General features: G+C 38.1%; 1 protein-coding gene across 1 annotated transcript in view; it reads right to left on the reverse strand.

Moving 5' to 3' along the window:
* The window catches only part of syt7b (synaptotagmin VIIb), a 68,022-nt gene extending 51,427 nt beyond the window's left edge, over positions 1-16,595 (reverse strand). Inside the window, exons 1-2 of the mRNA XM_053319638.1 lie at positions 16,508-16,595; positions 932-1,035 (exon numbers count right to left, since the gene is read on the reverse strand). Of these exons, the coding sequence (XP_053175613.1) occupies positions 932-1,035; positions 16,508-16,595 (192 nt within the window). The remainder of the gene's footprint in view (positions 1-931; positions 1,036-16,507) is intronic.
* Positions 16,596-16,962: the final 367 nt, after the last annotated feature.

The following is a 16,962-nucleotide window of genomic DNA, read 5'->3' on the forward strand; positions in this document are numbered from 1 at the left end:
TGATCATATTTGCTGTCATGGCCAAACATACAGCCTGTCTCCAGCTCTACAGCAACAGCATAAAGCAAGCAGTCATTATACATTCAATTCAAGGATGCAGAATCATTGAAAGAAAACATGACTGCCCACACAACTGCAGTCCATTTTCAATCTTCTCCATGGTATTAATAGTATGATTACTACTTTAAAATCCTTAAAATGGAATCTAAACTGTCCACATCATTAGTCAGACAGTCTAAGAATATGAAAAAGTTTAACTGCTGGACACAAGATGTCTCCAACTTCACTGTCCATTCTCAGTGTTTGTGCACTGGAGGCTTCAAGTTTTCACATCACACTTGTGTCAGGATTAGCCTCCAAATGAGCTGTGATGTAACCTGATGTGCCAGATGGTTTGTTTACACAGAAAAAAATCTGATATGTCATCCCTGATTGGATGAGCCATCTGTCTATCACTGTGTCACTGTCTTACCTTGTGAGACAGCTGGATTCATGAGGCTGACTGGTATGGACCAACCAATCAGACACAAGTGCATAATTTGAAGCCTGACAAGATGGATTCTCACATGATCTTGTGAACTTGCAAATCCAGCTGTCTCTCAAGGTAAGTTGTGATGACACAACCCTTTACAATCTGATTTTCAATGAGCACAAAGAAACCTTCACTTTCAGCAGATCAATGAGAAAACAGCCTCCCAGTGTCAAACTCTGTACATACATCATTCTGCACAGGGAAGCTCAAACATTGAACTGTGGGAACAAGAAAAACATATTTTTAAGTGGAAAGTTTAAAGTTGCTTGATGAACTGTCTCAGTGGCACTGTTGGTCAGTGAGTGCAGTCACTTTGACAAATTTCTCTGAAACATTTTTTTTTAAAGTCCATTTTGAAATACGCTTGTAGAAATGTGATAAAGAAGCACTGTCACTTACCAGTTTACGCTGACACCAGGTGCAGACGCCACATAGAGCTACCAGCCAAACGGCACATATTATGAATGCAACAGACACCAGGAATACACTGAGAGACACTGAGCCTGAAGGAGAGAGACAAAGACAAAGAGACAGAAAGACACACAGAGAGGAGGGTATTAGTGCATTTAATGAGACACTTGTCCTGCTGAGGTTCCCAAGGTTTAAAATTGATCAATGAAACCCCCTCATATTCATGCTGGGAGTAACACATGAAGTAAAAAGAAAACTCCAAATTTTAGGGGAGAGCAACATCCTATGATGTTCCTTCCTTCCTTTTACATTCACCATTGTCATCTGGCATCTGTCATCAGTAAGACACAGGAAGAAATGTAACAGGAGTAAGCAGGAAAATGGCTTCGTGCTCATGATCCCTGCATGCATCAAAAGAATATGCGCATGTGTCAGGAGGAGATAATATCACAGGGCCAGAAACCATGCAATTACCAGCTTCTGATTTCTCTCCTCAATCTTGTAAATCCTTTAGCAACTTTCCCCCCCATCTTGACAGATGAAAACTTCTTCCAGAGCCTTCTCTCTATTTCTTTCAATTACTGCCTCTCAACGATGCCATTCATTCAGTTGTCTGCCACCATGTCTGCCAAGTAATTCAAAATGCCATGGCACGTTGGAGAAACAATGTCAGCAAACAATAAGTTAATAAATGCAACATCCCTTTTTCTCTGCAGTACAGTTGATCTTTTTTTCTGAGCCTCTGTACCTGCAAAATTTGCCACAGTGCTGAATCTCTACTTCATTCCTCCATTTCTCTTCTCATCCCTGCCTGTGTGCCTCCAACATTTATACATTTGTTGAGCCCAATAAATAGAGGAATTGGATTAGCTGAGTCTAATCATCCTTATCCACGCTCTTCCTTCACATTTTTTTCAATCTCCCTTCTTCCTTTCCTTCAGACATATCATATACCTTTTAAAACAAGTTCTATACACAGTTATTATCTGGTAATGTTGTTTTTCCAGCCACTGTCCAGTTATATAAATCAACAAAAATCACACCACTCATCCTCACCTAGCTGTTAAAACATCACAAATGTGGCAGTTATTCACTTTAGATGCTGGTTTCTTATGTCTATTATTATCTGATATTATTGCGTTGGGTTACATCAAAATGGTGGGTGCCCTATCTGTTTCTGTCCTCACTTTTCTTATTATCTCACTCTACTGTCAACTTTGTAATAAAGGCATAAAAGGCCCCAAAATACTTTAAACAGAATTATCAGTGCTAACTGTTGATTTTGTTAACTCTTAAAACACAAAAGAAGTACAAAAGAGACAGAGCAAAAAAAAAAAAAAAAAACTAAGTTTATTTATATAACATCTTTTCACAGACACCAGTCACAAAATACTTGACAGGCAGGCGCACACACACACACGCAAAAAAACCCCAATAAATAAATAAATCAAGGAAAACAATAGATAAAAACACGGGGGAAGAACAGGCATAAAACACAAGTTAAGATAAAACAATACCAAATGCCTGTGTGAACAGATGGAAGTTTTAACTGCTCTTTAAAAGATTCCAGACATCAGACTTTTAGGGAGACAACTCCAAAACATGTCCAACGGACCTACCCAGGGTGTAGACCAGAGGCCTGTACTATGAAGCTGGATTTTCTCTTATCGAGGTAACTTCAGGGTTAAACCTGGGTTTTCCGTCCTACGACGCTAGTTCACTTCTTACCGGGGTAAATCACCATGGAAACTTCTGCTGAATGGCTAACCTGCTCCGGTGCAGTATCGTGAAAAGGAGCGCTTAGGAGAGAAAGATTTTTTAGGGATAGATGCAATCCTTTTGATGTCCCCGATGACATCCTATTCCAAAGGTACAGATTTTCAAGCAACATTGAGTTAGTTTAATATTCAACATTCATTTGACGATTTGAAGTATAAACCTATTATGTGCTTCAACCATTTGAGTGAATGATGTCTAACCAACTATAATATACAGACTAATATCCCTCATGTGCCTCAAGGCTTATTTTTCAAATATATTTTTTCATAATTTTTTTTTTACAATTACAATAAATAAATAACCTTACCACTCAATAAGAACATCTTGAGAGTAATCGCTGCAAAAGTGCAGAAAAGTAGAATTTTTAATTGACCAATGTCGCTACGAAAGGAAGGGCACAGAGGAAGCGCTCTGCCCGAAATGTCTGTGCCGTAATAAAGTGAAATAGAGTGATCAGAGTGCTGTCCGTTTATATTGTCCGATGAATTAATATTGTATAATCTCAAGAATTTACGCATTAACAGAGTCGGCAATTTTCTGCCAGCATTCCTTCCTGGCTTTTGCTGCATCAACAGTGTTGCTTTTGACCTGGATGATGTGTTTGAATTCTTCATATTTTTGAAGAATAATTGTCTGCTCCTCCATGGTAAAGTAGGCTGCTCTCCATGTTTGTGATTGGTCAGACACTGCAAACACCACCCCTTTATGTGAGCATGCAGTGATCAAGATTGAAAAACCCTGGGTTCAATTACTGAGTTGATAACCAGTTTTGTGGTACCGCTTATCAGGATTGCGTATGTCTGGGTAAGTCAACCCAGGTAAGGGAGAGATATCCCGGGTATGTTAATCCAGCTTCCTAGTACAGGCCTCTGGTGTGGGGTGCAGAAGATATAATGTGCAACCTGGTAAAGATAAAAGAGAGCCTTTTGTCTACAGTTAATCAGAAAGCTGTCAATGTCCTCCATAAAGTCAACAATCTTTTTCTTTGCTTTATGGAGTAGTACATAGTCCTCACGGGACATAGCTGGCATAGATGAGTCGGTTAGCTTAGCCATCAGGATAAAAACGAGCCTGCCAAAGCAAGAAGCCGGAACAGTAGGCAAAGTGTAATGCAGCTGAGTTTCTTCCCACACTGCTCACAGGGATGTGGTTTCTTTTAGACAGATGGTGTTCTGCGGTAAATTTCTCCTGCATTGTCACTGCTATGTACAGTTCTTGAAAACATTTTAAAATCTACATCCCATTACTAAAATCCTTTATCCAGTTAATATGTTGAATATCCAAAAATGGTATAGCAAAAATGTAGGCCAAAACTGGATAAAAAGTTAATTTCTGACAGGGCATCTGGCAGGCAAAACGCAAATGCTGACACATGCATATCTCTTCACAAGTCATACCAGCCAAAAACATGGCTATTTCCAGAAAAGTTTGAAATGCACTGCTTGAGGCACAGGACGTTCAAAAGATATCATTAGAGAGAAGCCTGGAGAGTGACTTCTCATTGCTCTTTTCGGTTCTTTCACACATTACACCACCATTAACTGATGTCCGCCCAGAGGCTCATCCAGTTTACATTGTATCCTCACGATTAGCAGTTTGAGTTCCCCCAATCATTAGTGTCAGCTTCTGTTTAACCACAGAGTCTATGGGCCAGTTTGATAATCTCATTTTGGACCGCGGTGCAGAATATGTTGGCAATAAAGATCACAGCGTAGAACTTTTTCCTCCTCCTTTCCTTTCAGTCTGGCAGCAGAGGCTTGGTTGTAGTATCAGCGCATTGTCAATGCTTAACAGATAAGTGGTTTAAATCATAGCCGTGATTCCTTGCCAGTTCCGAGCAACACATACGGAGAAAAACAGAGAGCTAGTTGAAACAGCTAAAACGAGATGAAATGCTATCCAGCTGGAAGAGAACACAACCAGCTAAGAAAGCAGAATGAGTCCTTTCAGGTCTTTTTGAACTGCCAGACCTCAGTGTGTGGACATACAACTCTGGCAGTTTTTCATTTGGTGGTTTATCAGCGAAGAACATCATGATTTCAGACACTAGTCCACTAGAAAAGTTCATTTTTCTACAACCATGACATTGTCGACTGTCTTCTGTTGTCTGTACAAAACCAAAATGACACAATGAGTCCTGTCAGCACATAGTTTAAGGGTGTGCTTTAAAGAGATACGGCAGTTTCTGTAGCTGCTCAAACCGTATTTTCTAACTGAATTGGGCAATACATGTGTCATTTCAAATGGAGCAGGTCCAGGATTATTAAAATCACCAGTAACCACAGGTGTAGCCAAATCATCTACTGAGAATCAGCTGCCCAACTGTGCTTGCCAATTTGGCTGATTTTTTGTTTTTTTGGAACTGTTCAACCGAGACAAATGATTTTGGAAACATTTAGTTTGAACTTAATTTTATGCCTTAAGTGTTTCTTTGGATAACTAGACACATTTAGACCTGCTATTAATATTTATGTGTAAATGTGATTGGATCATCCGGACTGAAAATGGTCTGGCTCACATTGTAATAAGATATCATCTAGATGTATTTGTGACAAAAATCCTGCAACATTGCTCACTGTGTTTGTCGACATGTGTGCCAGCTCCGCCTACCTAATTTTTCATTGAGATCTGATCATTATTTGAACAGACTTGAAATAACAAGAACACTTATAAATAGCATTTTTAAGTGCAAAGATCTAATGTCATTATCTTCAGATACAGACTGCATCTTAATAAAGGTGGAAATGGAGTCCCAGTTAAACAACTTCAACAGAAAACATTATCAGTCTCCATTAATCAATTTATGTGGTTTTAGCTGCGTTATGGCTGTTTACTCGTCCTCAGTGCAATCCCAGCCAACCTATGACCTAATATAAAACCACTTTGCATTACATTGCAGAACCACACATATCATTGTGTGTAGCTGACATTTCAGAGATGTACATTCTGTTCTCCTTTGTGTCTCTGCATATGAGCTCTGATTACCAAGCGTTACAGCTTTTTCTGATCACGTCTCAATAGGACTACAGTTAAGCACCTTGGACAGCGTCAATTTCCTTCAACAATTTTTATTGATTTTTCTGCTAGTTCCATGTATTCATTTGCAGCATATATTGAAAATCACTCTAATACTGGTATCTTATTCCTCATTTAATGGTATTTGTAAGCTCTTATAATACTCCAGAAAAGGGGTCCAAATCTCCCTAAGGTTATAATTATTGTTAATGGGAGAGAGTACAGATGTTGTCTGCAATTTAAATGTCTTCTAAATTGTGTCCAAATCCTGATTGAGTGATGGACCACAGGGTTAGAGTAAAATTAGTTTTGGGGAGGGGGCATTGCGGCACATAATACAGAACTTAGGTTAAGCGGACTACAGGCTATTTCCATTTGCACCCAGGCCTCACATTTACCAGCTTGGTCTCTTTCCATCCAATGTAGCATAGTTTTTATATTGCATGCCCAATAGTAATAAGTAAAATTAGGTAGGGCCAGGCCAGCAAGCTTTTTAGGCCTTTGAAGGGCACTTCTTTTAATTCTATGTGGTTTATCGTTCCAGATAAATGATAATATGCTACTGTGCAATAAGTTAAAAAAATCAATAAGTTGATCAAAATTGGAATGTTTTGAAAAAGGTAAGCATAATCATTTTGATAAATAAAATGGCAAAGTTCTTAGTGAAAAGGGAGAAGAAAGCAGGTGTGATCTCAACTCCAAGGTATTTAAAGCCTTTTCTGACAATTCTGAATGGGAAATGTGACGCAGGGATTAGAGTGGCTAGTCTGGTTAAGAGGAAACTTTTTTCAAAATTGATTTTGTATACTGAAAGTTTCCCAAAATGAATCAGTTGAGAATGTTAGGAACAGATTTTAATGGGTTTGAGACATACAAAATAATGTCATCAGCATATAGGGACAATTTGTGTGTAAAGCCCCCTCATTCTATGCCCAGGAAGTCATTAGATTGCATGAGAGCGATGGCTAGAGGCTTGATGGCAATAGTGAAAAGTAAAGGGGATAAATTGCAGCCCTGCCGTGTGCCTCTGCCAAGGGAGAAATATTCGGATTGCCGTCCATTAGTAATTTCTGAGGCTAGAGGGTGAGAATAGAGGAGTTTTATCCAAGAGATGAAAGAATCCTCAAATCCACATTTTTTTCAAGTTAAAAATAAATACAACTTTGCGTTGTTTCAGGTTTTGCTTTGTCCATCTTTTCTTTTCTTCACCTCACACATTCTTACCTTAGTCACCTTATCTTATTCTTTTAATCTTTAGTTAGTTTTTGAAATCTTGTAACTTTCTCCAGTAAACACATCATTAAGTTTTGCATTCAACCTGTTTTTGACATTTTGAGGATTTTGACGTGTGGCCAATGCTGATATCTCTCCATAAAGTTATTAAACAATGAACTAGATAAATTGGACTTTTCCCTCCATCTGTCAGCAACCTGCGAGAGCTTTTGGGCAGATAAACGTCTGTCAATCCTATGACTCATCATAATCGAGAGGGACAAAGTCTGCTCTCAGACAACCACCGGAGCCAGGCAGTCTGACAGAAGGCCAGCCGACCCGGATCATCCTCACAGCACTCCGCCCGGACCTGCAACGCTCTCTGAGATCTTCCACTTGGTGTGCGTACGCGTGGTTCTGAAGGATGGACAGAGGCCCTCCATGGATGAAAGTAGGATCCAAATACTGCTTTAATCAAGGGATGATGTCAGATCAAGTAATTCAAATTTTCTTTAAAAGTAAAACTCTGTAAAACTTACAAGTTTTCTTAGTTTCCACATAATTACATATCCTTCATTTAAATTCATCATTCACCATCATCTTTCATTCATGTCGCTATATCGAGTAACAATCTGTTGAATTCATATTGCATTGTATCATTACATTTATTTATACATAATTTATTAGTGTGTAGTTAATAAAATCCATATAACTCAATCAAGGGTGTATGTCCATTCTTTGAAGTGATACAGGGGATCTATTGAACCATAGAGCCATGAACTGATTCAGAAATGTATTGATTTATTAAATATTATGATTTATTGGTTAATCAAACAACCAATTAAATATTTCTGGAAAGTTTCCAGTGGTGCCCCTGATTATGAGAGCTTTTTAATAATTTCTTTTATATCTTATAATATCCATAATTTGCTATACTGAAATCCTTTTTTTTTTTTTTTTTTTGTTATTCTGCTCTCTCTTTACCATGATGTTTGGATACAAAACCCACATTGCCCCAGCTGCTGCACAATCTGTGAAATTTGAGAACAAGGTCTTTGCCAAGGGGATGAGCTCAGATTCTCCACAATTCACTACCTGCTAACAAACTATTCTGCAAAAATGATCTACTGAGCATCTTTTGCAGAAACTGGTCTCATTAATATGTACTAATCATCTCTGAGAAGTAACATACTGGGAAAAAAGGATCAGTGGTAATAAGGTACATTTCTGACCTATAGTTATTTTGTGCAGCTATGGTTGCTACAGTATGTTAATAATAGAATGACTCATTACATTGTATCAGTTCCTCAAAACAGCTTTGACACTGAGGTGTAATCATTGGAAAAATTGACTCAAAGACAAACCCTGTGTGGAAAAAAAACAGAAGAAAATTCAATAATAATAAATGACCTGCTGGTTTTAAAATACATTTTGTTTTACAGACTGATTTTAAAGTAAAACTACTATTGTTAGGTTTTCAATGCATGTTGCACAACAATATTATTAGATTTTTCTTACTTACTGGTTAGAAACCCATCTTAAATCAGCAGTCCATACCAGCTAATTTGCCATTATAAAATATTCTTTAAAATAAGGGACTGATAGTAAAGGCCCACATCAAAGGATACAGCACATGGACAAACATTTTTCAGTGCAAACAATTCATGACAGGGTGAAGAGTTCAGTGAACCAAGAGGACCTCTGTGTTGAGCAACAGCTCCTCCACTTTGAGAGCAGACAGCTGAGGTGGTTCAGCCACCTGGGAAAGGATGTAGTGGCCACAAGTGACTTGATGGACACTGCCGGTCAGAGCACAGGTCATGGATATCTCCCAATCTGAGTGCTAGTTAGCAACACTTCCAACACAAGGTCCACTTACTAGCTTTTGATCAGCAATCTTTCAAACGTATAAGTCAGTGGCTGTTATGATTTCACCGTCAGGACTTGTAGGAAGTCTTGTGTGTGTGCTGGCTTAAGCTTGATTTATACTTCTGCGCCACGTCGACGGCGTAGCTACGTGAAGCCCTAGCCCCAGTTTTTTGGGAATAACTGGGAAAATTGGAATTTCAATACCAAAAGTCATAGCACCTCTTTCCCTATCGAGCCACATAATAACACGTTTTGATGTATATATTGTCAGGGTTTTCTCAAAGCTGCGGGAGGAGTTACGCGCCGAAATTTGTCCGAAGAATAATAAGTATGGAGAAGATTAAGTGATGCCTCGGAGCTGCGCACCCGGTAACATAAGGTAACATAATAACTCAGCGCAAAGGTGCAATTTGTCTTGTTTTCAACCAAGCTAATCTTTAAACCCTATACATGTACATTCATTATGCTGATGCAATGTCAGGTCATGGATGGTTCAATAAATGTGGATTACCTCCAAATAAAGTGCCTACTGTGCTGTGTTTGGTGTCATACTGGGTACCTCCCATGGCTCCAAGTGTAAACATGTGACTCTTGCAGTAACAATGCTTTCACTCAAACTCTCCTTCGCACACTCATGTTATGTATTTTGGAGTTGCTACAATAGATACATAGCCTGAGATCATATAGTTAATAGCCACTAAATGTAATGCAGAGATTGTTTGATATGTAATTATATGCAATGGTATAGTAGACTCTCTTAACATTCTCCATTTTCTCTAATTAATTGTTATTCTGGTCTCCCATCTTCCTAGTTGCAGTCTCTCTGTCAACACGCCATTATTTTCACTCATGTGGTAATTATATGATTTATGACAAAAATGAACTGCTCATCTGAAAAATATTCTTCACAAAAACTGCCTTTGTCTCGCTCTCCACATGCAGCCTCTTCTCTCACCTCCAGTGTCACGCCCATTGTTCAAATTTTTGCAGAAATTCACATCACGTGATTGATAACACTCAAGCATCATTGAGAGTGTAGCGTGACAGGAATGGAGAGCAAATGATAAAACTGAGACAGGCACTGGATTTTTCCCTTCAGAGCAGTATGGGCTTCTGAGTACCAGCAAAAATAGATTGTTCCCTGTCTTTGCAAGAAATGCCAATGGCAGTGAAAACATTTATGTTTTGACATTAATAGTTTACTCCACTCCAGTTTGATGATATTATAAGAATTTTCCTTTTAACTCTGCGGGGGCCTGAAACAAGCCAAAATCCTCTGCGAAATATCCTCTGCTTTTAATAAGTCAGTTTGTTTGCTTACTGACAGCAATGCCTATAATGTATATGAACCTTTGAATTTCCTGTGTTACCCTTCATTAAAGCACCTGTGACTGCTTGTGCCACTTTCGAAAATGTAGAAGCTAAACATTTTCAGCATGTTTGTTACTCACTGTTGTGTACATGTACAAAACTAATACAAAGTTGAACTCAAAAGAACAACTAAAATGCAACATACTAAAAGTATTTCCAAAGTACATCAATTATTTCTATGTTTATTCACAGTTGAAAACTATCACTGTATGTCCTCCACCTGAAATAATTACTGACATCTGTATTGCTACATTCTTTTAAAAAAAAAAAGAAATGGCTCCAACAGCACTATGAAAATTAAATGAAATGACTATAATGTAAAAGCAGCTGCACATAGGGATGGAAGGAGATAACTGGTATCCAACACTTTCCAGCAGCAGACAGCTATTTATATCAAAAACTGAATAAATCAAATAAACTAACTCTACAGTACCTAACTGTCAAGCACCAAACAAACCAGTTAGAAAAGCTAAACTAGTTGGTGAAGTAACTGAAACAGCAAGCAAGCAATTTCTTTCAGGATTTAGAAGACACTAAACTACAAGTGTGGGGATCATTTTTTATAGGACTTCATCAGCTGCTGGATGTATGGTACTGTTTGCTAACATTAGCTTCATAAGTGCACAGCTGTGTCTGAAGTCGAGAGAAGGGTCTGTCTGTAGTCTACATGAGATGTTTTTTAAAGAATTAAATTAAATTGTTCTTTGTGCCTTCATTGTTTTTGTTCCTCCTCTTTATGTTATCCTTGGTCGACACTTTGAACTGCATTAACCTGTGTGAAAAGTGCTATATAAATAAAGTTTTGATTGATTGACACTGCGAGTCTGCAGATAAACCTGGAAGCAGATGTCATTTTGATCATGTTATGTATTTTCTGAAAAAATATCGTCTCACAGCTATAAGACTTTTGGACTTTTATGAATGAATAATCTCTTTTTATTAGTGTCAGTGCTACAACGAGCCTGCCTCTGCCCAAAATTCAGAACATACACCCACTAACACCTCTAAAACTCACATTATTTAACATGATTATAAACATGGAAACAAAAAGTGTTTATATCATACAGCATTTTAGTTGAAGTAACAACAACACTTCTTAAGTGCTTTTATTCACTGTACGGTTGCCAGGCAACCAGCAGAGACCTTTTACTCTAAAAGTGCAAGTCTGACATTAAGTTGTGGTGGCAACAAATGGAAAAATTAATTTTGTACAACTCTGAATTCCCAAAGTTATGTTACTCTACTCTTTGATGCTACTAGGACTTGATGAGAGCAAAGGGGACACCAGTCTAGAAATGAATGCAAATATGTGTTGTCTATTCCATTCTACTGAGCTGCTTTATAGGACTATGTGTACAGTAGCTCTTATGTCTGTGCACTACCTCTGCTTACTTTTTGCTCTGGAGCATTTGGTCTCAAACTGGCCTACTTTTTAACTTTGGTGTGAACAAGATGAGCTGTTTCCTCCAGCTTCTATTCTTTATGCCATACTATGATAATTGACTCCTGACATCAGCTCCACATTTATAGACGTGAGAGCACCTTTCTCTCAATATGAAAGCAAAAAATTGTATTTCCAAAAATGTTAAATAATAACATTTTCTAATAAGTGTTTTTGTATTGTCTTATTCCCACATGTCAGCAATTAACTTGTTGAGTTTATGTTTGTATGTTGTTATGGTTGAAACTATGTAAATAAGAGCAAGTTGTAATAAACCATAACTATCCTTTAAGGTGAGTTTCTGGCAGGCTTATTTTCTCTCTGTCTCTCTCATAAACACTTCCCACACTGTCCTTCATAATTCAGTCCATGCTCTCCTCTCTTGTGGGCACCAGTATCTCTCCCTGTCAAATCTGCCCCTTCGTCTCTCTGCGTCTCCTCTCTTCCACCTGCTGTGCTTATCTGTTTGTGCTCTTTTCACTCAGCCCCTGGTGTTAGTGCCTGGTTCAACACAGAATCAGCACTATTAGTCACATGAGACCTCCGGAGGAGCATCTCTTGCCGTAGGTCTGTACAGCATGGAGAGGGCCACCACCACGGGAGGTGACCCTTAACTTGAACAACAGACGCTCTGGTGAGGAGTGGCGACCAGTGGGAGGAACATACGCATCCAATTATAGAGAAGCATGTTTTTGTTAGAAAGATGACTGATGTGTAAAAATAGCAGACTGCAGGATAAATCTTGAATTTCCAGCAAGTGTGTGTTTGTCTCACATGTAACCACATGACTGTTGAGTTCACTTTTGTTTCACCTTTTCATTAAAGTGCATGACTAGCGAGTGAGTTTGTATTTGTATAATTTAATTAAGCACATGGTTATCTTAGAAACTACTTTTACAATTAACTTTACTGTATAATGACATTTCACAATGCCCTATACAGCAACCCGGGTTATAAATTGACTCCTTTCCTGACAAACTAGATCCACTTGATGGCATTGATAGATTGTGTTTCAACATCACTGAACTCCCTCTGGACTTTTTGTTCCTTTCAAATCTTTGTCCTAAAATGTTTTTTTGCTTCTGTCCCCCAAAATACAACCTGAAGCACAACATTTTTACAGGTGATAGAGAAAAAAATCCACTTCTATGTAAATATTCAAAATAAACATTTTGGCAGCACTATATATTGAGGAGTGATTATCTGATGATTTTATGATCTACTCATCTGAGACCCATTTCTGCAGATTTTGTGGAAATGTTTTTTTCTAACCTAATTATGGAAGAACGAGGACATTTTCAGTGTACAATTTACATATGTAATAGGATTTGACACCTTTGTGTGCTATGTTGGTTAGCTCATAGAGAAAATACAAACTGGTGGCAGATTGCTGCTAGTCATGATACCTGCTGTACTGTGGCCAACTGTGGTCAGGAGCTGTGGTCAAGGCACATTGTTGGCCGTGTTTCTGTACCACATCAGCAGCTTGCTGACCTTTATCACATGCTGGAGGTCCCTCAACATGCAATAAGAAGCCTGCATTTCTTTGCCAAACCAGGTCACATGCAGCTCTATTTTTATTTTCCCTTTTTTAATGTTTTAGGCTTGTGAACCAGAACTGCACTGCAAACGTATTTACTCCTGAATGAAAAAGTGTTTTGTTTCCTTTTCTGTTTATAATGTTTATCTTGCAGAGAGAGAGAGAGAGAGAGAGAGAGAGAGATGCTCCCTCAGAATAGGATGAAAAAATTGAATGGATTTTATTTGAGCAGCTCAGACAATGGTGAGGCTGACATCTGCTAAATGGACAGGTGCTTCAGTTAAAGTGTGAAACTGAATTCTAAATATCAAGGACTTCAAGGTTATGCAGGTGAAACTAATTTTCTTTTAAAATTAGCTGTGGTTTTGTTGCTGTTAACTCTGGTCTGTTTGTTTTTATTTAGGCTGGTGCGAAAGTGGTCTTTCTAATTCTGGTGAGCATAAAACAATCAATAATGAGTTTTGGTCCATTTACTGTTAAATCTGGTGCAGTTTGTGGTGTGGAAAGAAAGTTGACCGTCCACAGCATTTTGTGAGAGTAGAAACATGATTTTAGAATCATTTTGAAAACTAAACTACTGTTAAATCTATCTGGAGATTGTGAACTGTCAGGAAATGATCTGTATCAGCAGTGTAGCCTCTGTATTTATTCAACATAATTAACCGTAGTAACCATGGAAACACATATGAAAGTCAAAATGTGAGTGCAGGGATTTTCAACAGTTCCTCATTAAAAAAATACTGAAATGTCTGCAATGTCTGCAACGTGTCCACAATATATTGCTTTTTCTTTCTGATCTTTATCTCTTTGTCGTTATTCATGACATTTGGAGTCCCAATATAGTATAATAATGGTCATCATCAGTAATTTCTTAGTGAGCTCTTTGCGACACCAGAGATTTTAAATAAAAAACGATTTTTAAAGATGACTTGTTGTCAAAGAATTCAGATTTCCCATGTTGGATGACAATCATAAAACTATCAAGGCAATGAGAAACATTTCAGTCAACAGTTCATAATTATCCCTATTGCTCAATAAGTCAGCAAGAGCACAAAATGGACCCAAATTAAAAGGCATTAATTAGTGATCTAGAAGCTGATCATGGTGAGTGTTTTAAATGTTGCCATCTGTTTAGGTTAAAGCAGGACGTTAAAATTGGAGGCAGGTTGTAAAATCTTACTGTGAATGTATAGTGGAAGCACAATTTATCTTATTGCAGTGTGACATTGCTTCCTGTTGAAAAAACACTGAACTATTTTACAAACGTTTGTGAATGAGACATGAGACAATCACACTGTTCACTGTAAGTCCAATTTTCCATTCCACCTGCTATTTGTTTTCCCTCTACGTTCAGGAAACCATGCATTCCCTTTTCACATCACTCTCTGACGCATGCATCTGACTTCATTACACTTGCTGCCAAACCATCACTGTGACTCTGTAACCCCGCAAATCATTCAACTGAAACGTCAAAAGCGTTTGCTCTGTTGCCTGCTTCATACCCAAGCCAAGCCCCACAGGGGATGGGCATCAACAACACTGGCGACTTTCCAGTCAAACAGTTAAACATGCAAGTCAATCAGGAGAGATCTATGACTGCTGCTGGGATCAAGCAAATAGTAAGACCATGGGCAAAGCAAACATAGGTTTTACTGTCGATTGCTAAGGTCACAATACACAGACGTTGATTTGTTTTGTTTCAGCACATGAGAAGGCACTGCAAACACACTGCTGTTTGTCTCAGAGGGCTATAATATCACAGACCCATGACAGACTCATAACCTAATACACTTGACTGGCAGGTGTGTTTATCCGGGCAAAACATCTTAACAGTCTGCAGGCAGAGCCATCACAGTGTGTTTCTGTGAGAGATGTGATCTGTTGTCCATAATGAGGAGGATCTAGAGGTTTAGTGTGTGCGACAAGGCAGGCTATGGGTGAATGAACGCAGCTGAAGAGTCATTATGACTCACACAGAGATGCTGAAGAGTTGGAGAGAAGGATGGGTTCTTATGAAGAGGTGAAAAATGCTCATGAAGTGGTAGAGAACTGCATGAAGAACAAAATGAAATGCCTGCTGTTTGAAACACAGAGCCAGAAGCAAATAAGCTTTAATGAACTTTCAGTCTCAACTTTTAAACCAACATGGATTAGATGTCCTTAAAATGCTAAGAAAAAATGTTGGCATATCTAAAAACTTTGTCTGCTGAGACAGAACATGTGATACAACTGAAAGCAGATCATCTGCTAAATGGACCTTATGGTGAGATTGTGTTTTCATACTGAGACTAAGATCAGAATGAGGTTTCAGCCTCAAGTCATACTCCTTTATCAAATAATATAATATAATTAACATCCAGTATTGCATGACATTGAATTCAGAATCCTATATTATAGCAATTTCTGCAATATTATTTATTTAAATGTACCCCTTAAACTCCCTTAATGCATGGCTGTGTGTATCTATAGTTAATTTTGCTCTCTAATTGTGTTATAGTGGACCTACAGTAAATCCAAGAAGTTAGGAGTACAACATTTAAACCTCTCTGTTTTTGTATGTGTAAACATTTTAATTTAACCAACATTTCCCTTCAGTGTATATATTACAATATGTTATGTGATAAATGTTGGTGAATTAATATTTCTTTTGATAAATCATGTACAGCCAGTATCTGGAATATGAACAGTTCTTCCCTAAAGCAAAAAAAGAAAAAAGAAAAAAAAAGAAGAAATTACATAACCAATCCTCTAATCTGTGATATCATGCAAATGTAGAGCTAGAATCAGCTGCATTTACTGTAAACAAGATTGATTCAGAAGATGTGAATAATAACCAGTATCTCCACAGTTGTTAGTCATAAAATGCACCCTGATCCCTTGAAAATAATCCTGGATGCATTTCCTTTCATTTCTAAAAATTAATTCTCTATGCAGTGTGACATCAACAAATAGCATACGTTAAAACCCTAGTGTTGCATTTTTCTGTCACATTATGTTTTTATCACCTTTTTATAGACCATGTAAATCTATTTTCATGCCTATTTTGTAACCAAAATTAATGGAATGTAACATTCCTTTGTTTTCACACATAATCTACATAAATATGTTTTTATGCTCCTCTTTGTTAAATATGAACTTGTGGCACACCGGCTGAGTCCAGCCAATCATACATTTTGCTGTAGTGCTCCTTGACTGTGTTGTTTGTTCATCCTGGCCGGCTCCACTGCAGTAGCTGTGTGAGTACAATTCCCTGTTGCACTATTGCCTGATAGAGACGCTGCCTTCATCTCTTCCAATCCTGAAAATGCAGACTGGAAACTGGAAACTTGCGACCTACTTGGCCTGCCTGAGTATGAGCTCAGGGAAGCAGGGGTATTTTCCAGTTCTATTGTTTCTGCATCATCTCTGACTCCGGCAGTGGCCATGGTGTCTTGAAAAGTAATGCAGCTGCAGGCTACCGATAAACTAGACTGTCTGTGAAATGTTGTTTTTTTGGCTGTTTTTTTGGCTTCAGATGTGCACTGGACGCACTCAAACAGGCAGGGGTGAAAAGAAACATTGATTTTAATTTTGGAGGTAGAAGTCAAACACTCATTTCAACTGATTTCCATTTTTAAAATCAAAATCATGACACCCCTATTTTACAGTAATATGATGTTGAATGTCTATGTTAAACATGGTCTAGGGCCAAAACTTAAGCTTAAGGTATGTAAAAATGCTCATTGAAAGTCATAAACCAGGGCCTCCACCTGCTCTGAACTAGTTAACAAGTTAACTCAACTTTCTCCTCAT

The sequence above is a fragment of the Scomber japonicus genome, chromosome 1, assembly GCF_027409825.1.
Source record: "Scomber japonicus isolate fScoJap1 chromosome 1, fScoJap1.pri, whole genome shotgun sequence".
Classification (NCBI taxonomy): domain Eukaryota; kingdom Metazoa; phylum Chordata; class Actinopteri; order Scombriformes; family Scombridae; genus Scomber; species Scomber japonicus.